Source organism: Phascolarctos cinereus, unplaced genomic scaffold, assembly GCF_003287225.1.
Source record: "Phascolarctos cinereus isolate Bilbo 61053 unplaced genomic scaffold, phaCin_HiC Scaffold_3;HRSCAF=262, whole genome shotgun sequence".
Classification (NCBI taxonomy): domain Eukaryota; kingdom Metazoa; phylum Chordata; class Mammalia; order Diprotodontia; family Phascolarctidae; genus Phascolarctos; species Phascolarctos cinereus.
The window spans coordinates 11,875,160-11,903,155 of record NW_027555736.1 but is presented as its reverse complement, the minus strand read 5'-3'; the positions used below and the strand labels follow the sequence as shown (position 1 = coordinate 11,903,155).

The window sequence follows — 27,996 nt, the reverse complement described above, 5'->3', positions numbered from 1 at the left end:
GGGGTTGGGGGGAGAGAGAGAGAAACCTACAAAGTATTTAAGTTTGCATATTTTTCTTTATCGTGTTAATTACTTCATAGAAAACTTGTTGAGATGCATCCATTCCCAGGCAAAAGTCCATGTGATTGTAGTGGGGAATTCTCTTATGGTAAATGAGGGTAGAGATATTGGGGAGCAAACTGTCTACATCTAAGGGGTCAGCCACCGCATCTTCTCCACCGCTCCACAGCATGGTTGGCACCATCATTGGTGTCACATTGTATAAAGGAGGAGTGACCTGAATGCAATTAAAAGGGGGAAAATGTTTTCTCTGTGAACCACATGGTAGGAGAAACCTTTCCTAGAAAGGTGAAACAATTCCTCCAGTGCTCCAAGGGTTACACAATCTTTATGAGAAAGACTATGTCCTTGGTGAGAATGATTGCATGTGTACCTATGTTGACAGCATAGATTACACTTATAAAAAGTGCTTTGACAACCATCATTCCAGCAAGAGCTGAAAAGCAGGCGTTGTTCCCTGGTTATCACCAAAGGAACACCAGAAATTGTCTTTAACACAAGTTGGGGTTTTTTTAATTACCCATTTCTGATAACCAGTTGCTGAAATGGAGACTAGCTTACCATTAGGGATACCAAACTGTAACTGGACCCTTCCTTGGTGTCAGGAAATAGTAGTTCAGAACTGCTAGAAATGCTAGTTCAGAATTTCTTGGATGCGTCCCTCAAGCAATGGATGAACTGCAGGTGTCCAGTCCCTTGAAGATTTCATGACTATATCCTCATTTGAGCAGAGAAACAATCATCCTTTCATAGATCTTTGCCCCCAGAATTGTTTCTTCTAGCTAGAGGCAAGAATCATAGGATCACAGAGAAGGAAGGGCCCTCATGAACCTTCTAATGCAACTCACATTGAAGCGGGAATCACCTGTGCTATATAATCATCAAGTGTCTGTGTGAAGCCCTTCAATGAGGAGGAACCCACCACCTCCTGAGGTAGACCATTGTGTTTTGCATCCTCTTCATTGTTGGGAAGTTTTCCCTTACATGAAGCAGATATCTTCCCTTAACCTTTCTCACTCCCTCCCTTTCCCCCACTTGTCTGCCAGCTCTTCTACCGACTCTTCTTATTTTTGCTTTCTGGTGGAAAGCTGAGAATCAAATCCTTCTTTCATGTAACAGCTTTAGAAATATGTGATGCTATCATGTCTCCACACCCCATGCCCTCTTTTCTCTAAGCTAAACATCCCCTGTTCCTTCAACTGATCCATTCTGTGGTAATAGTTCCAAGGTGTCCTTTTTGCTGGCTTACGCCATGACTGCTACTCATCATGGTCCTCCCCTGGAACATCTGGTTTTAGACTCAGAATTGAATGTGATCCCTTCAGGGCAACTCCTCCTGAGATTGGCAATATTGGCCAACTCAGATCCATGAAGTGCTTTAAGGTTGACAAAAGGCTTCCTTCATAAGAACCCTGAGAGGTAGATAGTGCCAGAATTACTGTATCCCTTTTACAGATGAGAAAGCCAAGCTCAGAGCTGTGGAGTCATTTTCCCACATGGTTAGTTAGTTAGGAAGTGCAGGAGCAGGCACTTTGACCTCAGGTCTTCTGATTTCAAGTGTGACTTCTTCCCCTTTCTGGAGGTCGTGGCTCTGCCCATCTTTGGACTCTTAGTTTTTGAAAATCTCAGAAGACTAAAGGAAGCTTGAGGGGCTATAAAGACAGATTTAGTCTACCCAGGTAATGTGCCCGGCTCAACCCACTGTGTCATAGAGAGACCTCATGGATGAAGGGAAACAGATTTGGAATCTCAAGAAGAGGGTTCATTCTCGGCTGTTCTAATTACTAGCTGTGTGACCATGGACAAATCATGTGCACACTCTGGACCTCTTCTATGAAGGAGAGGAATTAGACTACATGATCCCTAGGGTCCCTTTCCATTCTAAACCCCCCGATTACATAGGACACACAAACAAATTGCAAATGGCTTCTTTCTGTTCAATGGTATTGGTCTGAAATGGATCAGAGGCAGGGTCAATGCTACAGGAAAATCTGATGTTTGTTTGGGAACAGTCTTTCACAAATCCTGACCATGTCTGATGGCACATACCTGATTATAATGCACCATGTTCAGAGCTGGATCCTCCCAGTCAAATGCTTGTAACTGCCCAGAAGTGATGAGCTAGAATGAAGAGAAAAAGAATTCTCTGATTCACACACATAGAAGAGAGACAGTGCAGTATAATGGGTAGAGAGCTGGTCTCCAAGCCAAGAAAATGTGAGTTATTGTCCTGTCTCTGGCACACACTGACTCTGTGACTCTCAGCAGCTCTTTAGACTAGAGATAAACTGCTCAGAAGGTGCTGACCTTCACTGGGAGAAGGACCTTCCTCGCTGAGTATCTCACATCACTGAAATCACAGGCCTAGACCTCACTAGGCTCACAGCCTTGGTGTCATGCTTGAATCCTCTCTTGAACACCACATGTCAAGTCCATTACCAAATTCCATTCCATTCTCTGACTCTGCCTTTGCGTAAGTAGTCATCTCGCCCTTTCTAAAGTTGGCAATGACCAGTTGCCAAGCTAGTGACCTCTTCTCAAGCCTGATGTTCCTTGACCTACCTCCACAACACCTCTCCTGGAGATCCCCTTCTTTCCACTGATACAGCCACCACCCTAGTTCAGGCTCTTCTCACTTTGGCCTACAACACTAAAATGGTTTTCTAGCTTGTTCCTCTGCCTCAGGTCTCCCCTGACTCCACTCCAATGCATCCTTCCTTCTGCTGCCAATATGATTTTTCTAAAAAGTAACTCTGACTACTTCACCTTCCCTGCCCAGGGGACTTCAGTGGGCCCCCTATTTCCTCCTGGATCAAATATAAAATGCTTTGTTTAGCATTCACATTTCTTGATAACCGCCCCCTCCCACCTTTCCAGTCTTCTTGTAGCTTCCTCCCTACCACCTTGATCCAGTGACACTGATCTCCTGGCTTTTCCTCACACATGACACAACGGCTTTGCTCTACAAGCCTTTATACTGGCTGCCCCCCATACCTCTTTACCTTCACCTGTTTCTGGTCTCCTTTGGGACTCAGACCCCAAATCACCTTCTGTAGGAGGCCTTTCCTGGTGTCCCCAATGACTAATTGATTCCCTTTTTCAGCTTAGCTACATCTCCTGTGTCTATATCTTATATAGACTTAGACATCGGCATATTATCTCCCCCATTAGGTAGTGAGCTCCCTGGGGAAAGGAACTGTTTGTTGTTTTTCTTTGTATCCCCCGGAGCTTAGCAAGGTTCTTGGCATATAGAAGGACATATAAGATGTTTAATAAATGAGTCTCACCTGGCTGACCACTCTTTCTGGAATGTTCTACATCCTTGTTCTCCCACTGCCTTGAAGGAGCACAGCTGTAGTGCCACCTCCAACGAGAGGCCCTTTCTAATCTCCAGTTCTTCAGGCCCGCTTGCTCTCAAAATTACTTAGTATCGATATGTACTTTCTATTTGCTGACTTATGGAGACATTGTATCTCCCAGTAGAAGGCAAACTCCTTGAGGGCAAGCCCTATTGAGTTTCATGCCAAATGCCTAGCACAGGTCTGGTGATTACTAATGAATACTTTGTATCTGTAATGCCTTCCACAGCAACTAGAGCCTCATGAAATGTCTGTTGAATTGAACTAAATCTAGTAGAACCCTCTCACTTAAAAAAAATGTTCCGATGTCTTTTAAACACCACATTTCCTGATGTAGCCTCTGACATTCAACCCCCTTTTGCAAAAAGAAAAAGAGGTCAGCAGAACCAAGGGGTCAAATGCTCCCCTGTCTGACATTCTATGCAGTATTTTGGGACCATGGGCTCCCACCTCCTTACTGAGAAGAGGGAAGTGTTATCATATGTTCTCTCCAACCCCCCCTCCCCCAGCCACTGTGTAGAGGAGAAGATTGAAGCCTGGAGAGAGGGAAAGATCACACAGCTATTAAAGTAGGGAAAATTAAAATTAGCTAATAATAAGTCACGTTTATATAGTGTTTTTCTTTTTGAGGCCTATGTACTCTGTAAAGTGGGTAATGTAATTATTATAACCCCCATTTTATGGCTGAAGAAACAGCCTCAGAGAGGTTTGCTAAAGTGCTCCCAACCACATACTTATTAAGACAGCTCTGAGTTAGTAGCATTATCCTGATTATCCCCATTAAACTGAGCTTAAATGATTATTCAGAGTCACTCACACTATTAGCAAGAATAGGAATCAAAATTTGAACACAGATCTCAGTAAAGTTTCTTTCAAGATCAGGGCTCTTTCAAGTGTCGTGGGGCTGGTGACCTTCCCACAGAAATGCCAACCCTCCTTCACGAAGGCTCTTTGAGGACCCTAGAGCAGGAGGAGGGACCGGAAGTGGCAGGAATAAGCATTTTGGGATCAGTACCTGTGCCCAGTGGATCACATTCTGAACCGATGTTGCTCCGGGATAATTGGATATATAGACATCCAAGCGACTCTGGAAAAGAAAGCTATGTCTTTCTCATCTGATTACAAGTTGCTAACATGCTTGACTTAAAGGTAAAAAAAAAACCCCTCTAACTTAAGGCGTTAATTACAAAACCAAAAGATCAGGAGCTTAGTGATCATCTTAGCCCAACATCTCATTTTATAGAGAAGTAAAGTGAGGCACAGAGTTGGGAGGTGATTTGTCCAAGACCACACAGCTAATTAGCAACAGAGACGTGATTCATAGGATCATGATTTAGAAGCAAGTGGGCCTTTAGAGACCATCAAATTCAAGGGTTCTCTAAGCCTTTCTTATCTGATAGACTCCCTGAGCAGTCTGGTGAATTCTATCAACTACTCAAAGTAATGTCTTTAAATACACATAATAAAATATGCGGAATTAAAGAGGAAACAAATTATATTGAAATACAATTATCCAAAAAATGAAGTTTATGGCTCTCAGGTCAAACACCTCTCATCTAATCCAATGCCCCCATTTTACAGATGAAGAAACTGAGGCTCGCTGAGACAAAATGACCTGCTCCAAATCACAGGGATAATAAATGGCCGAGCAGGGATTCAAATAATCATAGATGTAGAGTCGGGAGGAGGAAAAGTGGTGGCAGCAGGAGGCCAGCAGGGGGTGCCATGAAACCAAACTCTGAGGAGAGAGAAAAGGAGAAAAAGTAGGGAGACATTGATTGAACTGGTGCGAAATCCATCGCACTCCCACAAGTCCTGGTCGTCTTGGCTCTTTTTTTCCATCCCTTCAAACAAAGCTCAACCTGCTGCTCCTTGGAGAAGGCTTGCTATGCCCAATTACCTCCAGGTGTCTGAGAGCTCACCCAGGTCTGGCTGTTTCTTTGTCAGTGGGAGAGTCCCCTTATTCCAAGGGAATAAGATTTTGGACAACTCCACTGAGCAGGGGATTTGGAATGGGGCTTTCCCAATATAGCAGCAGGTTGGCCTCTCCCTCAGACCAGCTGTCCTTTATTTATCCAACTTTAGGGTAACAAAACTTCCCTGAAATCATGTTCCAAGGATTCATCCTGTTTTCCTAGGACCCTGGGCTATGTCAGAAGTATTGGGCAACTGGCAGCTACTTCTAGAAACTCTGGGAGCCAAGCTGGGGTTGATATAAGGCAAACATCCCAGCTGCTCCCAAGTGGGATGGATGACCTCCATTCAGAACAGGTCTCCCCTTGCGGAAGACCTCAAGCACAGGCTGGAAGGCCATTTGTTGGATATATAGTTGAGGGGATGCTTGTTCATGTGTGGACTGGCCCAGGTGGTTTTGAGATCCCTTCCACATTGGATGGTCTGTGATTCCAGGATCGTAAGTGGGGAAGGTGCAGAGGCCAGGTCTGGGGAGAAATAGAATATTAACCAAGGACCAACCCTGCTCAGTGACAGGGTCTCATCACCAAAAGCTTGGCCACAAAGTTAGGAAGTGCTCGGCCACCTGAAGACAGCTATCTGATTGACCTTGAACGAGTTAACCTCTCTGGGTGGCAGCTTCCTCATCTGTAAAGTGAACAAAGTAGACAAAGGGGACCTTGAACGTTCCTTCCATTGCTGGATCTACGAGCCCACACGTGATGTTAGATAAGTCACCTCATCTACCTGGGCCTCAGTTTCCTTATCTGTAAAAATGAAGAGGTTGGGCTAGATGACCTTGAAGTTCTCTTTCAACATGAAATCTCCAATTCCATGAGCCTATAATCTAGTGAAGCCTGTCTGATAGGTTGAAAGTTGCTCCCACACCCACAGGTGTTTTTGGTGGCGTTGCTGCTGTTCTTTTTGGATGCATTAAATTAAAGAGAAGAAAATTAGCCCTGAGTATCGTTTCCAGATAATTCTAGTATAGCTAAGGAGAACTTGTTACTCAACCCTCCCCCAGGGGAAGGTGCCTCCACATACCTCATTTATGTTCCTATAGTCAGATCCATACGCGGCAAAGAATATGCCTTTACATAGCCAGTGAAAAATCCAGAGGTTGCACATCTTGGTTGCGAAGAACTGATTGAACTTGATTTGTGCAAAAATAGCTTTGTTGTGAAAAAGAACCTGCCAAAAGAATGGCAAACATATCCAGACTTCAATTCATATAAAAACATTTATTATGCACTTACTGTGTATTACGTGTATTATGCGGGCACCGTGCCTGGCACTGGAAATCGTAGGATCACAGACTCAGCGCTAAAAGCAATCTTGGCAGCTACTGAGTACAATGTCCTTCATTTACAGATGGAGAAATTGAGGCTCAGAGAGATTAAGTGACTTGCCCAATGTGTCACAGCCTCCAGCACAGTCCACACCCTCAAAGAATGCACATTCTAGCAGAGGTGGGGTGGAATAGCATACACACAGAAGAGGTAAATGCAAAATATATGAAGAGTGATTTGGTCTGGGAAATAAGTTAACAATTGGGGGATCAGGGGAGCTGAGCCATGAAGAAAAGAAGCCTTGAAGGGGAGAGGCAGAATTGTTCTGGAGAACTGATTGTTAAATTTTTAGTGTGAACATTAGCACCTTAGAAATCAGCAAATACTGCAAATCAGGGTCCAATTTATTGTTTTGTTCATTGTGAAACTTAAGAAAAAATAATAATAATTCAGACCAAACTTAGAAGTGTGTTATGGGCACATTACCTCGTCCAGTGGGTTGCTAAACATTTACCAACACACCTCTGGGCAGAAGTGAAGAAGGCATAGCCTGGGCAAAGTCACACAGGTAGGAGATGGGATGTTATAACCAAGGAACATTGAGGCAGCCCAATTCATCAGAAAAAAATAGAGTTATCTAAGACAGAGTAATGGGGGAAAGAGGGAGGAAATAAGCATTTATTAAGTGCCCACTATGTTCTAGGTGCTGTGCTAAGTGCTTTGCAAATATTACTGTTGTTGATCTTCAGAACTCTGTGGGGTAGGGACTATTATTCTTACTATTAACAATTGAGGAAACCAAGGCAGACAGAGCTTAAGTGACTTTCTGAGGGTAAGTGTCTGAGGCTGTATTTGAACTCAAGTCTCCCTGACTCCAGGCACAGGATTCTATCCACTGCACCATCGAACTGCCAGGGAATAAATCTGGAGATATAGGCTGAAGGTAGATTGTGAAAGGCTTTAAATACCAAACAGAAAATTTTATATTTGATCATAGAGGCAAGAAAGAGCTAATGAAGCTTCTTGAGCAGAGATGGGGCATGTTCATCCCTCTGCACTAGGAATCTCAATTTAGCAGCTGGGTGGAGAGGGAAGAAATTGGAGGAGAGGAGGTCTTTACAATCTGGTCTTTCTGATTCATTTAGATTGGGGCCTGCCTGACACTAACAAATGTTAGGTGTGGATGAGAGAGGTGAACTAAACCAAATGGTGATGTGGAAGGAGATTGCCTTGGCAGCCCCACTCCCCATTTCATTGTCCATCACTCCCTTCTCATCTTCATAAGGCTGGCAAGGATTTAGGAGTGTATCCCTGTATCATTTACATCTTAATAAAGGATTCTCGTTGGTTCTAGAGATTAAAGTGGTTTTTGAGAGTATCTCGTAGTCTAACTGCTGCACTTTACAGAACAGGAAACTGAGGCTGAGGAGAAATGACTTGCCTTAAATCACATAAGAAATTAGTAGCAATTCTGTCTAAGGCCACGTGCTCATTTTGGAGTCAGGACCACATGGGCAAGACACTGTGGAGTTTGGGATGTGGCGTCAAAAGGATGGCACAACCTGAGTTTGGGCAAGATAGGCTGAAGGGTCAGGCTGCGTGATGGGGTCATAGTATTTCCATTCCAGAAGGAGCTTGGGGTGGCTGGTCCAAATCCTTTATGATGTAGATGAAAAACCTGGGGTCTGGCAAGGGAAAGTGACTTGCCTGAGGTCACACAGGACTATAGGACATCACAGCTAGAGGGGTCTTAGGGAGCACTGGTCAGCATGCCTCATGTTTTTTTCAGGGCAGAAAACTGAAGGTCAAAGAAGGAAGCAGAGAGAGAAGTCATAAGACCCTTGGGTCTCAACAAGTCCACAGCTCTTTCTATCCCACTATTCTTCCATCCTCTCCCACCCAATGTCACAAGGCCTTTTCTCCAATAGAATATAAGCTCTTTAAAGGCCTGAGCTGAATTGTTTTCCTGTTTCTGTACTTCCAGTGCCTGGCACACAGCTGATGCTCAATAAATGCTTGTTGTCATTAAATATGTCCAGGAATAGGGAGAATGCAGCCTCTTGGGGAAGAGAAGGAGGGATGGAGACAGAGGTCTCAGAGACTGGGGGAGAGGAGCTGGCCAGCCTCCCCTCCATTCCAAGGTTGAGCGAGGCGTGTGGGCTTCAAGTTTCACTTCCTTCTTGCCAATGGAACTGCTGCTGGACTGTCCATGGTCCTGACTAGCCTGATCCCTGAGCTCAACCACCTCTGGAATATTTCTCCTGAGGGAGGCTTCCTCCACTCTAGGGGAACAATGTTAAGGACAATGACAATAATGTTAATTATATTGTATTGTTCCACACTGTATAATGTTTTACATTGTATAATGCAGAACAGAAGTCTGTATGCAACATTTGTCAATCTGCCCAAGGCCTTTGATATTGTTAGTCATGAAGACTTGTGGAAGATCATGGCAAAATTTGGTTGCCTGGCAAAATTAATGCATATTGTACACCGGTTCCATGATGGCATGCTTGCCTGGGATCTGGATGATGGACGATGCTCTTGTGCTTTCCCAGTCACCAATGGAGTGAAGCAAGGCTGTGTCTTGCTCCCATGTTTTTTAGCATGTTTTCTGTCAGATGTTTTCAATAAGGATGAAAATGGCAGCAAGGTCAGCTACCACACTGACAGTAAATTATTTAACTTGAAAAGTGTGTATAAGCCAAGACTAACACAGAGGAAGAGTTAGTGCATGACTTTCTTGTTCGCAGAGGACTGTGCACTCAATGCACCCTCTGACGCTGAGATGCAATGTATCTATTCTCTGCCACTTGTGCTAATTTTGGCCTGGCAATTAACACCAAGAAAACAAAGGTTCTTCACCAGCCAGTACCACACCATTCATATATGGAATCATCAGTTATAGAAAGTGGGGAAATTTTGAATGCTGCGGATAAGTTCCCTTACCTTTCCAAGGATTTCTACATAGATGATGAGGTTGACGCATGTGTTGCCAGAGCTAGCTCAGTGATTGGGAGGCTCCAAAGGAGAATGTGGGAGAGAAGAGGTATCAGGCTGTCTACCAAACTGAAAGTCTACAGAGCTGTTGTGCTGACATCAGTCTTATGCCTATAAATCCTGTACAGTATACCAACATCATGCCAGGAAACTGAATCTCTTCCATTTGAAATTTCTTAATAATATTCTGAAGATCACCTGGCAAGATAAGGTACTGGACACCGATGTCTTTTCTCAAGCTGAACTGTTGAGCACTTGAACTCTATTGCAGAGAGAGCAGCTCTGATGGGCTGGCTATGTTGTTCAAATGCCAAACATAAACTTGCCTGAAAGACTATTTTACAGAGAACCCACACAAGCCAGGTGCTCACGTGGAGGCCAGAAGAAGCAATACAGGGCACTCCCAAGGTCTCTCTGAAGAACTTTGGAATAACGTGTGAGACATGGGAGATACTGCCACAGCACTGCCTAGCATGGTGCGCCCTCATCGAAGAAGGGATTGTGCTCTATGAGCAAAGCAGAATCTTAGTAGCTAAAACAAAACAAAACAAAACACGAGATGCACAATTTAGAGCCATCTCAACTCCAAGTGTTCATGTGGACTCTTTGCACCTAACCTGTGGTAGCGCCTTCCAAGCTTGTATTGGGCTGATCACAGTTGGACAAACTGGACCTTGCCCTTGACAGAGTGATGTTGTTTTGGTCCCCTTTGAGCATGAAGGATAACAACCAATGATAATGTATCATATCGTAAAATAGCACCTGCCTTCACAAAATATTTCTGCCCCAATGCAGTTTCTTCTTGGACTTGTTTACCCATCAATGCTGGTTTGCACCGTAGGGCTTTTCGGACTCTCCTGCCCAAGGACCTCCAAAGTCCAATGACTAGTAATGAACTTCTAAGGGAACAGAATGGACCAGTGTCTGATGACTATGAATGAGGAACATATTGGGTAAGGGAGGAGGGGTTTGAGTTGGCCCATGAGACAGCCTCCTAACCCCAATACAGAGTGAATGAGGAGGCAATGCCCTCATCTTATTCTCCTCTTGTGTGCCTGGAGCTGCTCACTAGACCAGTGGCGTAACTTGATGCAGGGATTGATAATATTTCCTCCATTCGTTGAGTGATACAAAGTTGCCTGGCATGAAGAATTCATGCACATGGTGGTCAGTTGAGTATCTTGTTTATGGAGCTTCAGGTGTGGATAGAGGGAGGCAAGCTTGCCATACTAGGGCATAGATGAGAAAGATTAGATCAGGAACCCTGGGTGAGGCAACAGGAATGTTTTGCTCTTATTAGCATTGCTGTACAGACTAGGGAGGTATCAAAGGGCAGAGCAGTGAGTAGGTCAGGATTCAGGAGACAAACTATGGTCAACAAGGGATAGATAAATGGGTCAGGAACTGGGGAGACAGATAAGAAAGTCTCAGTGCATTGGGTTCAGTCATGGAACCCCAGCTCTCAGAACTGGGAGGGGCCTCAGAAGTATCTAGTCCAACCTGTACCTTACCAAGAATCTCCTCTATAGAATTTCCATGAAGTGGACATCTGGGCTTTGCTGGAAGGCCTCCAGAGACCATAGAACTCATCACCTCCTGTAGCAGCCCACTCCACTGCGGGCATAGCTTCAATTATCAGAAAGCTGAAATTTGTCTCTTTGTAATCTCTGCCCATTCTTCCTAGCCCTGGCAGCCAAGGGGAACACATGGGATTCCTCTTCCATGTGACAGTATCTCAGTTCTCTTCAAATACTTCACATCTCCCCTGTGTCTTTTCTTCTTCAGGTTTGCTAGTTCCCAGATTAGATATATCTGCATGGTGTGATATTGCCTATTTGGGGGGGGGTAAGAGGAAGGTGTGAATGGGTAGAAGCTAAGTGACTTGCTGAGGATGGGACCCTGAAATACCAGGGCCAGGGATGGGGAACAAATGGAGGAGGCAGAAAGGGAGGGTCACTAAAGGTAAGGTCAGGATTTAAGAATAGGAAGGGATTTGAAAGGCCATCTGGGCTCCTTCCCTCATTGAGCAGAGACTGTGTGATGTCCAGGAAAGGAATGAATTTGGAGTCAGCGGAGACTGAGCTGAGTTTCCTCATGAAAGGAGAAAAAAATCTGGGACGTTGCTCAAATCGTTGTAAGAATCCATTGAAATAATCCACGTAAAGTGCTTTTCAAAGCTTCAGGTGACATAGAAAGATTAGCAAACGCTATCAGATGTTCGTTGTTGTCTGTACTCAAAGTAGACCAAAATGACATCAATATGTCAGGGGCGAGGGGCAGTGTGTCCACCTGTGGCTGATCAGCCCAATACAAGCTTGGAAGGCTCTACCACAGGTTGGGCACGAAGAGTCCACATGAACACTGGAGTGGAGATGGCGCTAAATTTGCTCATCTCATGTTTCTTTTGAGCTGCTAAAATTCTGCTTTGCTCATAGAGCTCAGAGCCTTCTTTGATGCAAGCACACTATGCTGGGCATTCCTGTGACAGTGTCTCTCATGTCTCACCATCAATTCCATAGTTCTTCAGAGAGACATTGAGAGTGTCCTTGTATCACCACTTCAGACCTCTGTGTGAACATCTGCCTTGTGCGAGTTCTCTGTAAAATAATCTTTTAGACAAACATATGTTTGGCATTTGAACAACATAGACAGGCCATCAGAGCTGCTCTCTCTGCAGTAGAGCTTAAATGCTTGGCAGTTCAGTTCAAGAAAAGACCTCAGTGTCCAGTACCTTATCTTGCCAGGTGATCTTCAGAATCTTATTAAGACAATTCAAATGGAAGAGTTTCAGTTTCCTGGCATGATGTTGGTATACTGCACAGGATTTACAGGCATAAGACAATGAGGTCTGCACAATAGCTCTGTAGACCTTCAGTTCGGTAGACAGCCCGATACCTCTTCTCTCCTACATTCTCCTTTGGAGCCTTCCAATCTCTGAGCTAGCTCTGGGATTGCATGTGTCAACCTCATCGTCTCTGTAGACATCCCTGGAAAGCATACTGTCAAGGTAAGGGAACTTATCCACGGCATTCAAAATTTCTCCGTTTTCTGGTAACTGACGATTCCACATATGGATGGCGTGGTACTGGCTGATGAAGATCCTTTGTTTTCTTGATGTTAATTGCCAGGCCAAAATTAGCACAAGTGGCAGAGAATAGATGCATCGCATCTCAGCATCAGAGGCTGCATTGAGTGCACAATCCTCTGCAAACAAAAAAGTCATGTACTAACTCTCCTTCCTCTTCTGTCTTGGCTTGTACTCTTCAAGTTAAATAATTTACCGTCAGTGTGGTGGCTGACCTTGCTGCCGCTTTCATCCTTATTGAAGGCATCTGACACCACCACTAAAAACATCATGCTCAAATCATGGGAGCAGGACGCAGCCCTGCTTCACCCCATTGGTGATGGGAAAGCAGAAGAACATCATCCATTACCCAGACCCCAGGCAAGCACGCCATCATGGAGCCGGTGTACAATACTGATGAACTTCTCTGGGAACCCTAATTTTGCCGTGGTCTTCCATGAGCCCTGGTAACTAACAGTATCAAAAGCCTTGGTCAGATCGACAGATGTTGTGTCCAGACCTCTGTTCTGCTCCTGCCATTGTCAGGAGTTGTCAGGCAGCAGAGACCATGTTGACCATTCCTTGGTTCATTCTGAAGCCACACTGGCTCTAGGGTAGATGATCAGTCTATTAAGGAAGACTCTGGCAAGAATCTTGCCAGCAAGGACTAAGAGAACCCCATCTGTGATTATGATAGGACAACCTCTTTTCTTTTCCTTTATAGAGATGGACAATGAAGGCATCCTTGAACTCCTGGGGGATAACCTCATCTTGCCATATATCCCAGAAAATTTCCATCAGTTTTTGTGTGAGCGGTGGACACCCTGCCTTGTAAATCTCAGCTGGAATAGAATCAACACCAAGCACCTTGCCACATGAGAGGAGCCTAATGGCACTCAAAAACTCTTCTTCAGTTGGAAGTTTGGCTACAGAGGGCTTGACTTCAACTTGAGGCATAAGGTCAGTGGCTTCAGCATTGGTTGATGACAGTCTGTTGAGAATGGTATGGAAGTGTTCAGCCCATCTCTCCAAGATCATGTTCTTCTCACTAATTACTGTGGTTCTATTAGCACTGAGTAGTTGAGGTGCACCATAGGCCTTTGACATATAAATAGCCTTCAGGTAATCATAAAAGTGCTTTGGATTGCTGCTATCAGTGCAAAACTGAATTTCTTCTGCCTTCTTATTGAGCCAAGAATCTTGCATCTCTCTAAGCTTTGTTTGCACTTTACTTTTCATAGAGTTAAAGGCTCCCTTTTTAGATGTGGGTGAACTATCCTATTGGTAAACCCTTGGAGTTCTCATTTCTTTTTTGTTTAGCAGCTTCTGAATTTCTCCATCATTTTCAACAAACCAGTCTGTATCTTTGAGGGTGTTCTGGCCCAAATGAGTAAATGCGGTGCTGTACACCAAACCTCGGAAATCTGCCCACTCCGTTTTTGCTCCACTGTAGCCAACTACGTGTTGACTCAGTTTTCCCTCCAACTTAGCGCAACAAACTGCTTCGAGAAGCTCTCTTATCTGTTGACAGTAAGTCTTGTGGTAGTCATCTTGCCTTGTGGACACCACATTTATTGAATGTGAATCTTCAGCTTGGAAAGGATGTCTTTGATTGGTATAGTAGTCCTTGCCACGTATTGCCTTCATCACTTTCACACCCTGTCAATCTCTTCTCCTTATAATGACATAGTCTATTAAATGCCAATGTTTGCTTCAAGAGTATTGTGTTTAGGTAAATGGAAGACAGTGTTGGCAATGAGAAAGTCATGGGATGTACAAGTCTTCAGTAGTAACTGACTATTGCCGATACTGCTTCCAGACCCATTCCTCTCAAGGGCTCCCTGCCACGTCTTATAGTTGTACCTACTCCGGTGTCAAAGTCACCCAGAATTATAAGCTTGTCCTCTTTCCACACATTGATGATGAGGGTCTCCAGGTCTTCAGAAATTTTTCTTTGGCCTCATCAGGATTCATCACAGAGAGAGCCTTTGCACTGATGATGGTGGTGTGTTACTTTCCTGCAAGTGGAATGCTATCATAGCAGGTGGTGTAATGAATAAAATGCTAAACCTGGAGTCAGGAAGACCTGAGTTCAAATCCTGCCTCATGCATTTACTTAGCTGTGTCACTTGATCTCTATCTGCCTCAGTTTCCTCATTTGTAAAATAGAGATAAAGTAGCACCTACTTCCAAGGGTTGTTATGAGGATCAAATGAGATAATATGTGTATGACATTTTTAAACTGCTTTGAAAAGCTCCAAAGTGCTATATAAATGCTATCATCATCATTATTGATGAAGATAAGGAGGCTCAGAGAAGATACATGATTCACCCAATGTAACATAGCTTGCAAATAGAGAAACTGAGGAAAGGGAATTGAAAACAAAATCATGAGGTGCCTTTGTTTGAATCTGGGATCTGACACTTATTTTTGTAAGACCAAATAAATCTCTTTAATTTCTCAGAGCCTCAATTTCTTCATCTGTGAACAGGGTCAATATTACTGGTATTACTTGCTACCCCAAAGGAAGGCTTTTCTTGGAGGAAGCCATTTGTGGGAGAAGCCTTATGGGAATGCTAAAAGAAATGTGACTAAAAAGCAAGTGAAGAATTCAAACCCATCTCTTCTAGCTAGTGCTCTTTTGTTTAGACTTGCGACTGTCTTTGGAATAGCCTGGTTCCATCCTGCTTTGTGGCCCGGACAGAAAATCTGCCATTTTTTTTTGTCTTTCTTGTGTCGGGACCCCCTTTGGCCACCTGGGAAAACCTAGGGACCTCTTCTGAAGATCATGTTTTTAGTGCATAGAATAGAATACAAAGGATGACAAAGGAAATCAGTTACATTGAAACAAAGATGTAATTATTTTCTTGGTCTAGGGTCTGGGTTGGAAGAGGAATGAAGCAGGAGGAAAAGGATTGGCCCCATCCTACCTGATGTCCTGGTGTGTACATCTAACTGCTTCTCTACCCACTGCTGGGGATTTGGTGAGAAAGCTTTCTGAACTAAAAATACAGAGAGATGAAGAAAAGGGAATTGGAATGAGATTATCCAGGATTTGTGTGTATTCTGCATATACTTGAATAAATAATAGTTGTCTCCCCAAAAGAATAAAAGCTTCTTGAGGGTGGAGTCTGTTTCCCTTTTGTCTTCGTATTCCACAGTACCTTAATAATATGCCTAAATGGAATACTTAATGAATGATTGAATATCTAGTCCCTTGATAAGAGATAAGCTTCGATCTGGGGAAAATAACTCAGGCCTGGACTCTGGGATCTGAGTGACCTGGAGCAGGTCACTTCTCTCTAGGACAATGTCCTCACCAGCAAAAGAAGAGGGTTACATTAGGAGATCTCTGAGGTTCTTGCCAACTCCACATCAATGATTCTACAACATGGGGAGGAACACTGGTTTGAGTCACCTTGGAGAGCACCCTGGCTTGCAGGAAGCAATGTGGCTGAGGAAGAAGGCAATGTGTGAACCCACAAGGACTGATGAGCACCTCCTGGACCACCATTGTCTGCCTACATGGTGACACTCAGGGATTTTTGCTCTTTGGGTCACTATTGGGAATCACATACCTTCATTAGTGACTCCAGGAAGGGAAACAGTTTTTTCGGAGGGCTTTTAACATGCTTTACTGACCCAACAGGAGCCAAGCCAAAAAACATCTTGATTCTCTGAGCCAGCTTCGGATTTGTAGAGAATGATATGAAAGCTAGAAGAGAACAAGAGACTCAAGGGCTGTTTAAGGTTAAGGTTGAAGTCATCTTCTACAATAGGAGACAACCTAAAGGTAACAAGAATGAGAATCCCAGAGAGAGGAGGAAAGCATAGCATTTTCTTTGGCCACCTTGTGAAGCCCAGGGACCTTTTCCCAGAATCAAGTTTTCTTTTTTTAATACATAAAATAGGATACATAGGATGACAAAGGAAACCAGTAATGTTGAAATAAAGATGCAATTTTCCCTAAGTTCACGGATCCCTTGCAATCTATCCACAGTGAGCCCCAAGTTAGAAACCCTGGCCTAGAGGAGAATAAGGATCAGGGGGACAGCAACTTGGCCAATGGTGCATGGGTTTTGATTAGCTGAGTTGGAAACCCTGCTGATAGAAAAGTGTAAAGGAAGTCTGAACTCAATGTTTTTCTATTTCCAAGGAATCTCCACAGGGGAAGGAAGAGTCAAGAACAGATGGAAGATTTGTCTGAGGGTCTTTTTTTTATAATTCCAAAGGAGTGAAAAGGTTTAATCAGCTGTTGGAAGAGCCCCTATAAAAAATGGCTGAATGATCTAGAATCAAAGACCATTTCCCAGCCTGCTTTGGGCTAGACTACACTCTGAGGCTGCAGACCCATCACTGCTATTTGTAATGTTGGGGCCAACATTTTAGATACCCACTGTAACACAGGAGCCACTGGAGTCTTTTAGACTCCAGCCTCTAATAGGTTCACTCTGGATCTGGGCAGCCAGAAGAACAGGAAGACAGCTTCAGAGGGGTTAAATAATAACTTATTCTTAGTATTCTGTCTCAATGGTTCCTGATAATGGGAGCACCAACTCCTACAGGATCCCCTTGATATAAAAGCAAACACTGCCCTAAAAGCTAAATGCTTTTTAAAGAAACACATTTTAATTAAGGGTTGGTTTTCCAGCACCTTGTGAGGCCCCTCCTGAACCTGAGGGCATCCTAGAGTCTCTTTCCCTTATCTTGAGATACCATAAAACCTCCCCCCTATCCTGGACCATAAAAATGCCTTGTCTCCCTCATCAGGAGTCATAAAATTTCCCATCTTCCTTATCCTGGGTCCCCTATCCTGTTATCTATCTTCCTCATCTTGTGTCATGACAATCTTCCTCCTTATCTTGTAAGATAAAACAGACCTCTATCCCTCTGTAAGTTGCTAGTCCTCTTTCCAGAGTGAGCCCACTGCTTTTGCGTCAATAAAGCTCCACTAGTTAAGGAGAAGGTCTAAGTGAATTCTTTCACACCTGAACCAGTTCTCCCAACTCTAAACCTTAACACCCTCATCACCCTTCTCCAGGGGTAGATGAGAAGAGGGGCAATAACCCCTCCATCTCAATAGGGGCCAATTGAGACAGGCACAGCATTCCAGCTTGTGCATTCCCCTAAAACCTCCCAAGCTTCAATGGGGGCCATTTGAGGCAAGCACAGCATTACACTGTCATATTCCCAAATCCCACAAATCCCCACTCACTGACCAGTGCTCACCTGATTTATAGGGGAACACATAAAGAAGGCAATTTGCTAACAATAAGCTCACAGGTTCATATTAACTCATCCCTATATCTCACTGTGCAGTTGCAGCAGAAATTGTTTACAAGCCATGAGCCTGGGAACTATTATCTATGATCTAGAGAACTAGAGATTGTTTTTTCCGTGGATCCTGGGAATTGTTATCCAGAAAAGAATAACAAAATCTACCTTACTTACATCCATCCTTATCAGGTTAAAGCAATTTTTCGGTTTTCAATTAGCTCCATCTATTAGAATAAATGTCTAAGTTATATCAGGGAAATGGTCCCAATTCAGCTTAGGATCAACCTGCAAAACCATCAGTTACACTGATACAATCCCAGATGCCCTGGGCCCAGGAGAGAGTGGTGGGTGTCTTCATGGTAAAGAATAGCTAGCCAGCTATGGCTCTGTGGATACCTCAGAGGCAGAAGGAGTCTCAGAGGCCCCCTTATGCAATCTATACATGAATAAGAGTTCCTTCTACTTTAAACCTGACAAGTGGTCATTCAGACTTTATTTGAAGATCTCCAGTGATGGGGAGTCCATTTCATAGTTCATGGCTTTGGGAAGAACTCTTAGTTCTGCCCTGTAGGACAAAGAACAAATCTAATCCCCTTCCATCTGACAACCCTTCAAATACTCCTTTCTTTGAATGCCCAGCACTTAGCACAGTAACCAGCATATAATAGGTCCTCAATGAGTGCTTGTTGACTGGCTGACTGACAGCCATCCTCTACTTCCTAAATCTCTTCTTCAAACTCACCACTCAGTGCATTCAACCAATCCTGTTTCCTAAGGGGATATTTTGCTTGCTTGAAGGGAAGAAAAAGGATGTTGGTATAAGAATCACAGCTTGACACAGTTCTGAGGACCTGAGAGAAAACAGCTGCTTGATAAATATAATGAGAAGACCTCTTTGACAGCAGCTCAAAGGAAAGAGAATTGACTGAGGTCCAGATAGACAATAATGCATTGTTTTCTGTAACTGACTTACATATCTGTTTTCAGGATTTTGAAAGATAGAATTTAGAAACCATAAATCATAAAACTATTTGGGGAATGTGAGGAACTGGTCAACTGTTGGTTTGTATTATAACAGGTAAGACTATAGACTCAACCTAAGTTGCAGATGAGTCACAACTCATGAGGAAGCTCCAAGTCAAGGCATTAGAAACCAATTGAGATGGAATCAGAAAAATGAGAACAACAGTCAGAACAAAAGAGAAGATGATGAAGACCTACACAGACTAAAGACTGGTCTCTGCTGATTGAAAGAAGCACAAAAGTGAAGAATCAGAAGATAAAAGCAGTTGTCTCTGGCAGAGATCCGACTATAAAGCCAGTCTCTGCAGCATTGCTGGAAGCTATTTAGAGGAAATAGAACCCTCCTGCTCTATGTAAAACTTGCTGAGTTGTCTGAATTGCTTTTCTTTTCTTTCTTTCTTTCTTTCTTTCTTTCTTCTTCTTCTTCTTTCTTCTTTCTTCTCTTCTTTCTTTCTTCCTTCCTTCCTTCCTTCCTTCCTTCCTTCCTTCCTTCCTTCCTTCCTTCCTTTTCTTATTCTTTTTTTTTTTGCAAGTGCAATTTGAGAGTCTACTGAGGACCAACAAATATCACAGTGGATCTGGGAACAGTCCTGATTGGAGGAGAGCTTGATAGCTATTGGGAGCTTATTGGAGAAACCAGAATCTCTTGTTGTATGAAGAGCTGGTTGGGCTTGTCTGTACTTCTCTTTAGTGCCAGCTATAGACAGAGAAGTCAAGCATCTTTGCTGGCTGTCATCCATGCTTAGATAGCTCTCCCTCCTCATTTAGGATTCTTGGTTTCCTTCAAATTCCACCTAAAGTCTCACCTTCTGCACTTAATGACAGCAGACTCCTGCTATTATTTACAGTTTATTCTGTCTATAATTTGTGTGTAGTTTTTTCTTGCGTATTGTCTCCTCCATGACACTGTGAGCTCCTTGAGAGCCAAGACTGTCTTTTGCTTTTCTTTGTAACCTCAGCACTTAGCATAGTGCCTAACACATAGTAGGCTTGTAATAAATGTTGACTGACTGAGAGAGGAATGCTTTCAGAGGTCATAGAGAAGATCTAAAGAGCTTTTCAGGTCTCAGGCTCAAGGGAACTTCTTGTCACTGAAATTCCTGCTTCAATGTCTAGACTCAGGGCTGCTGCTTCACTAGAAGAATATAATGCCATGCTCTATGAAAAGACTTAGCCCCTCCTCCACAGACTGAGAGTAGCCAAGAAGAGGCTTCATCCAGCAAGGGTGCAGAGAAACTCCTCCTATGAGGAGCAAGTACCATGAGGCTCATCGCTCCCTAAAAAAGACCACCGGCACTCAGGCCTATAGCCCCAGGTGCACCTTCTAACTGAACTCATGCCTTGCTATGCTTATTCTTGTGTAATAAATATTTCATTCTGAAGTTGATGGTGTTGACACGATCACTTAGTGTATGGTGGAAGCACCCAGTTCAAGGGCAGCACCATCAGTGTGAGTGGGTGAGTAATCACCCCACCCATTGTGCTTAATACATTTAGAATATGGGGCTCAGAATGGAGCCAATTTTGAACACCTTATGCTTGTCCTACAATTCCCATGTCAGATGTTTGAGTCTCCTCAAACTTACTTTTGGGGATTGAATCCAGGACTAGTAGTCCCCTATGTCTAACCCAAACTTCATACAGGAGATTGCCCAGAGAGAAGAGAGGCTGGCTGCCACCCAAGGCTCTCATCCACCCACCAGCTTACACATACCAATGGTGGTACCCTGGGAATGGCCCAGGTAATACAGTTGCTTCTGCCTGGTTTTCTTCACAATAAAATCAATTGTGGCAGGGAGGTCGTAGTTAGCCATTTCATCAAAACTGCCAAAGAAAGAAAGAAATGAAGCTGGATATACATTCCGGTTGTGATGTTGGCTTTTAAACAAATAACCGTTTATGGGTAGACTCACATCACTATGAGCTTATGGGCCCTCTTCACTGAGGCAGATCCCCTGCTCCCTTAGGTCTTAGGAAGTGATTGACAGGGCTAACTCCAAACATCTGGGAATCAACCATCCAGTGGAGAGCCCCTCTTAGCCCAACTAATTTCCTCCCCAAAGGGCAGATGCACTGTCCTAATTCTCCCCTGCCCCTGCTTTTAAGAGCCCAAGGTTACTTCTTTACAATGAGGAGGCATCAGAGAAGTAGAGACGACAACCTTTAGTTTTGGTGAAACATTATTTTTTCAAAACTCGGCCTGTAACTTTCCTAATGTGAGGGGATCCCAGTGAGTAAATCCCCTCTGCCAAGCCAGATCAGCAGCTGACCTATTATTTATAGGCATAGACATGTCTAGTCTTTTAAAAATGAAGTTTTGCAAAGTCAAAGACTATCTTCTCTACTCAACTGAGAGAAGAAGTGACTTGCTCAGGGCTCCACAGGCAGGATGTTTCAAAGGCAAGACCTGAACCTGGATCTCAATTTACTATGCCAGGCTTCCTCTCATGGCTGCTAAGGTGTTCTTCACTTGGGGTCTGGGAACTAGGATTTTCAATATTCTGATAACTGGATTTCATTATAATCAGTTGCCTTTGTAACCCTACATATTTTATGCATTTGAAAACATTGTCCTGAAAAGGGTTCCATAAGTTTCAACAACCTTGCAAAGGTGGGGTGGTGTTTCCATGACAGAGAAGATATTAAGAGCCCTAGCTCAAAACTTTGGACCTATTTTGTTAGATGTCCATGCTTGTCAACCTCTTGGAGATTCAGAACACTAAACTTATCCAATTGAAGATCCCCAGCTGAACTGTAAGCTCCATGAGAGAGGGCAGGGGCTTCTCACTGATCTTGTTAATATGTCTAGCTCCCTAACCTAATAAGGTACTATGCCCTGAGTGGGCTCTTAATATGGAGGGAATCCAATTAGAGGAAAAGCAAAAGAGGGTATTTCTGGACAATAAGAATCCACCAGACCACAATTTGGGTCAAATCGTGTATTTTCAGAGGCAGGACTTCCTTGTCTTTATCAGTGAAGTTTTCTGGAGGTGATTACCGTGTGAATTGTTCATATCTGAAGCCAAGTCCAGGAGCCTACAGAAAAAGCTCCATCTCCCAGTGAGGCTAAGCCCTCAATAGGACCTGGCCTTCTGGACTGTGGAAGGAAGGAGTCCAAGAAGAGCATCCCTGTGATTACCTCCTAGCCATATTCATTTACTCCCTTACATGTGGTAGAGTATTTGGCTGTGTGCCTGTATAGGTCAGGGAAGCCCCAGCATCAACTAGGTCCTGGCAGATCTTTTAAGAATCTGGCTGGCTCTGGAAATCCCCTGAATTCTGGCATGTTCTGCATATCTCTTTAAACAACTCACTGGGATGAAATGTAAAGAATGCAGCATTCGAAGGGGGGTGACTTGAATTGAAATCTGGCCATTGTCATGCCAGCTGTGTGGCCTTGGATAAGTCACTTTCCCTCATTGGACCTCATCCTCCTCATCTATAAAATAAGGGTTTGAACAAAATGATCTTTAAGCTCCTATGGAGCCTCCTTGTTCAGCCCCCACCTCCCTCTTGAACCTTACCAACTGCCTGCTGGACATCTCCACCTGGACATCTCCACTATGGTCATCACAAACACAACATGGCTAAAGCATAACTCATTACATTGCCCTCCCTAGGATAGGTCTCTAGGGTCCTAGAAAGTCTGTGCTAACATTCCATTCCAACTTAGTCATTGTCCTGAATGGAACCTGCTGTCTGATTAGAGACCAGAAGGACCTCATAATAACGTACATTCGTGACTATAGGTCAGTAGGTGGAACCAGGTGTAATAAAGTGGCTATCCCCTGCCCTGGTGCTGAACCACTCAGTCTGGTTCTACTTCCTGAGGTTCTAAACAGCCTCAATTATCATGGAATCTTAGGATTTAGATTTGGAAAAGAGAAGTTTGAAAGGCCCTTGGGTTCCCTCATCTCCAATTTGACAGTAAAAATAGAGACCACCCACTGTGAACTCTCTCTTCTCCCCATTCCACTCTCAGTCCCCCTCCCAGGCATTCCCCATTCTCCCCTCCTTTACTTCAGGTTCTCATGAAGAGCTGGCCCTTTTCCTTGCCAAGGCACCTACACCCTGCCTCTTCCCCTTCCATATTCCCCTCTCTCTCATCTTTATTTTCTCCTTATCCACTGGCTCCCCCTTTGTCACTTAGACACATGTCTTGCCTCTGGTCTCTCTCCTCCTTAAAAATGTATTCACCTGACCCTACCATTTCTTTAACTTATTGTCCTACATCTTTTCTCCCTTCCCCTGCCAAACTACCAGAAAAGGCTGCCTGTATTCATCACCTTCACTTCCTCACCCTACCACTTACTTCTCAATCCATGGATCTTCAATTCATCCTGGAGAAGGGAAGGGGTGTGTGTGTGTGTTTATAGCAGTGACCTCATCACTCAACTGAAAGTCTTTCTCCAGGGCTACCAGTGATCTCTTAACCAATAAAGCCTTTGCTAATTCCTCATCCTTCAAAGCCTTTTATTATAGAGGCTGTGACTCCCAATTACTAATAGGGAGAACCTGGAATGAAAAAAGGAGAGGAACAATTTCACTTTCTTTTGACTTCAGGAAAGGAGAAGAGATTATATGAATAAGAACTAGAAAGGGCCTTAAATGTCATAACATTGAGCTCCATGTTTTTATGGTGAAGAAAACTGATCTCAGAAAAGGGAAGTGACTAATCCAACATCACACATGAGCATCAGAACCCAGTCTTAGACCCAGCCTCCAAATCTAGTTCTGTCCCGCATCATCCCAGGCATTTGGGAGAATATTCCTTCATGGTGAAGGAACAAAACCAGAAGATGGCCACATTTGAAGGAAACTAATGCAAAATTATTGCCTTCCTACCTGAAAGCCCAGAACTCTTCTGAGTCTGGAGACAAGGACACATGTCTCTGAGACCAGATGGTTCCCCGGCTGTTCCCCAGCCACACATCACAACCAGCATCTGCCAGAACATAGGCCAAGCTGTTTGGGGGCAGGTTGGCAATCCAGTTAAAAGCGGATGCAGACAAACCGTGTTGCAAATATACAACAGGACGATAGGGAGCTGTACAAAAGAAGAGGAACAAAGTCACACAAGACCCAGATCACCTCCAAGGACCCTCTCAGAACTGATTCCTGAAAGTGTAGAAGAGAGAGGGGGAGGGAAGGAAGGAAGGAAGGGAAAGAGAGATGGAGACAGAGACAGAGAGACAGAGACAGAGAAGGAGGGGAGAGGAAGGAAGGAGTTGGGGGAGAGAGGAAGACAGAGACAGAGACAGACACAGAAAGACAGAGGTGAAACAGAGAGACACAGAGAGAGACAGGAACAGAGACAGAGAGAAGGAGGGGGGAGGAAGACAGAGACAGAGAAAGGAGGAGGGAGGAGAAGGGAAGGAGAGAGAGAGGGAGGAAGGAAGACAGAGACAGAGAGAGACAGAGGTGAGACAGAGAGACAGAGACAGAGAGAACCATAAGGACCTTACAAATCATGGAGTCCCATCCTTCCGTGTGTGGAAGAAGACAGAGAAAGCCAGAGGCACAACATGACTTGCCTGGAGCTCCAGGGGCCTACCTAGGAAAGGCAGGCTTTAGACCTGGCGCCTGTGACTTCAAAGCTCAAACTCCTTTCTGCCTCCCTGCCTCCCACTCAAAGGTCTAGCCCCAGTGTGGCAGCAGAGTTTTGGATTCTTCATTCTGGCTACAATGCATCCTCTTTCTGGTGATTGGTAAGATAGCATGGAATAGTAGATAAAGAGCCAGGCTGCAGATAGAAAGACCTGAATTCAAGTATCTGTTGTATCCTGTCTATATGACTTTGGGGAAGTCATGTAACCTCCTACTGGCCCAGGCCACTCCCCAAAACTCTGTGTTAAAGAAAAGCTGATGATTTGCATTAAAAGAAGGAATTTTTCCATCAGGAATCCTGGGTCCAATCCCATTTTATAAATGAGGCAGCTGGAGTTCAGAGTGTAAGGGACTTGTCCAAGGTCACACAGTTTCAGCTGGATTTTGAACCTTGGTCTTGACTCAAGGTCTAACATGTTTCCCCATAACTCTCTATCACTTGGGTCATTTCAGAGCAATTGGTCACTTTAATTTCAGATCCCATCATGTCTTAAATTTCAAAATGAAATTTAAAAAATCTTGGTGTTGGAAGGGAACTCAGAGGCATCTGATGCCACATAAGCTTGGCCAGACATTTCTGGGTCTACAACTGGCCTGGGAAATTAATTCCCTCAGCTTTGAAATTCAGGGCCTGATCTGTCCTGATGAGTGAGGAAATGACTTCAAATGCTGTGCTTCCAATCTCATCCACCCACCCACCCATCCATCCATCCATCCATCCATCCATCCATCCATCCATCTACCTACCTTGGATATCTTACCATCCTGGGTATCTTACCATCTTTTCTCACCTGCTCACCTTTCCTTCCCTCCCAACTCTTCTTCTTCTACCTCTTGCTCTAGAAACAGCACTACCATAGCACTACCATTGCTTCTGGGAAGATTACCTTTTGATTCCATTCCCCAGCTCCCAGCCTTAAACTCCTTACTTTGCCACCTTCCAGATAAGCTTTATCTTCTCAAATTGAAATGTAAGCTCTTTGTGAGGACAGATTATCTTAATTCCTATCTCTGAACTAGTGTCACTTCCCAGAGTAGATCCTTAATAAATACTTTTGCATTCATTCATTCATTCATTCATTCATTCATTCATTCATTCATACATTCAATCACAGTGGTCTCTTAGCTTTTGCTTGAAGACCTCAAATAAGAAAGGAACCATTCCCTTCCAGGCCCATCCACTTCTACTCAGATCCTTATGTTGGGAAATTTCGCTGACCTAGAACCCAAACTTGTCTCCACCCAATGCTCCATGTTCTGCTCTTGAGGACCAAATAGCACAAATCAAATTTCTCCTTCCTATGACTTCCTTTTACGTATTTTAGCACACCTAGCAGGTCTCCCCTGAGCCTTCTCTTACTCAGAGCAGGCTTCCCAGATTCCCTCAATTAATCCTCATGTGAACTTGAGGTTTCTTCCTCATCCTGGTTTCCCTCTTCCTGGTGTTCTCTAGCTCCTCAAGGTCTTTCCTAAAATGAGGAAGTGCCCAGAACTGGACCCTCCTTCTAGATGTGACATTACCAGGGCTAAGAATATCAGGTCTATCACCCCCTTTCCCCCGTCCTAAACACTCTGACTCCTTTTGGATGCAGCCTGACAGCCCAGCAGGTTTTTGGTTGTCAGGTCAGAGGTCATCATATCAGGTTGGGGTTCAATCTGATCCTTTTGAAAATGGACTTTAGTACCCCCCATATTCTTCTCATCTTCGCCTTTGAAACTGATGTTTTGAACCAAACATAAGACTTTATCGTTACCTCTATTAATTTCATTTGGTTAGAATTAGCTCAATGTCTTAGACTGTCAACACCTTTTTGGATCTTGACTTTCTTATCCAGCATATTAGTGCTCTCCCTGCCAAAGTTGTGTTATTTGTGCCTTTTCCAAGTCATTGGGCCCAGCATAGATCCCTAAGGAACTCCACTAGGGACCTCCTTCCAAATACTTCCTTCTACTCTTACCTGTTCCTAAACATTCTTTCCCATGAGGAATCCTGTAAAGGCCCAGAATATAACCATCTTTAGTCACGATGTCATATTGTTCATTGGGGTAGCCCCAGTAAGACATAATCTGGCTCTGTATGGAAAGAAGACACATTTTTATTGGTCTTGCAGGCTGTATTAGCCTAGTTCAACCCATGGATGCCTGTCAATATTGCTATGTTCATTCTCTTGGTGTGTGAGTGTGGAACATGAGTGTGCAACTATAACCTCCAGGGGGTCTTTGTTCACTGGAGGCACAGGAAGTAAGGGGAGGGGTAGGGTGAGAGAGGGGAAAAGCCTCATGGAGGAGGGCATTTTTGGAGACTTGAAGGAGCTGGGAGGGGAATAAGAGATACATAAGATAATTATCTTAGGTATCTAAGATAATAAGATATCATACCTAAGACAAGAATACTTCCCATTTTTATGAGGCCTAAGTAGAACGAATAATAACCCCTCTTTAGATGAGTTGGGGGCAGCTGGGGGCACAGTGGATACAGAATTGGGCCTGGAGTTAGGAAGAATCATCTGCCTGAGTCTAAATCTAGCCTTAGATGCTTACTAGCTGTGGGATCCTGGGCAAGTCACTTAACCCCGTTGGCCTCAATTTCCTCATCTGTAAGATGAACTGGAGAAGGAAATGGCAAACCGCTCCAGAATCTTTGCCAAGAAAACCCCAAATAGAATCACTAAGAGTTAGATATGACTGAAACGATTCAATAACAAGAACATAGATGAGAATCTGAGGGTCAGTGTGAGGCTTGTCCAAGATCACAAAGTAACTGATGAACTTCAGATCTGGGGTGAAATAATGCCATAAGAACGAGGTCATTTCCTACCTTGGCTGATGTTCTAAACATTCACAGTTTTGGTGATATTTAGGACCTCACTTAGTGAACAGCCAATTGTGGATCCCACTCTGGGAAAACACATTGTCTTCATAGAAGCCCATGGCTGTGCAACCTAATGGTCATTCCGCCCAAAACATAGCTTACAAGATTCATACTAGCTTCTGGATTTGTGGGGATTCTGTTTTTCAAGCTGTAACCACTTTGTGTTCCAGTAATGAACATCCAACAGGCAATGACTGGAAGGCTCCACATTTGGAATCTGCCTGAAACAAAAGCAGAGGATGAGCAATCCTGTGGAAACCAAAGGGCTTTTTTCCAAAATGAGGTCAACTACAGTGTCCTTTATGACAACATCAACTCCAGTGATGTGGCTCTTAATGAGTCTTAGCTGCTGATGGGGCTCGAAGCCATGGGGATGTGGATAAACACCTTGTGTCTTGAACTAAAATGGTGTGAACATGATTAAACCTAGATGTCACAAAGATTTTTTTTTTAAGTACAGGATTGAAAATGATGAAAAAAGGCCTACAGCT

At 43.9% G+C, this 27,996-nt stretch overlaps 1 protein-coding gene across 1 annotated transcript; it reads right to left on the bottom strand.

Annotated features, from left to right (window-relative positions):
* Nucleotides 1-37: 37 nt before the first annotated feature.
* Nucleotides 38-27,628, bottom strand: LOC110198972 (lipase member K-like). Its single transcript, XM_078151589.1, has 9 exons — nt 27,608-27,628; nt 26,586-26,706; nt 23,872-24,073; nt 20,741-20,850; nt 16,305-16,441; nt 6,417-6,563; nt 4,435-4,506; nt 2,110-2,181; nt 38-277 (listed from the first exon to the last, which is right to left on the bottom strand). The coding sequence occupies exons 1-9, from the start codon at nt 27,614-27,616 to the stop codon at nt 38-40; spliced, it is 1,110 nt and encodes a 369-aa protein (XP_078007715.1). The 5' UTR covers nt 27,617-27,628.
* Nucleotides 27,629-27,996: the final 368 nt, after the last annotated feature.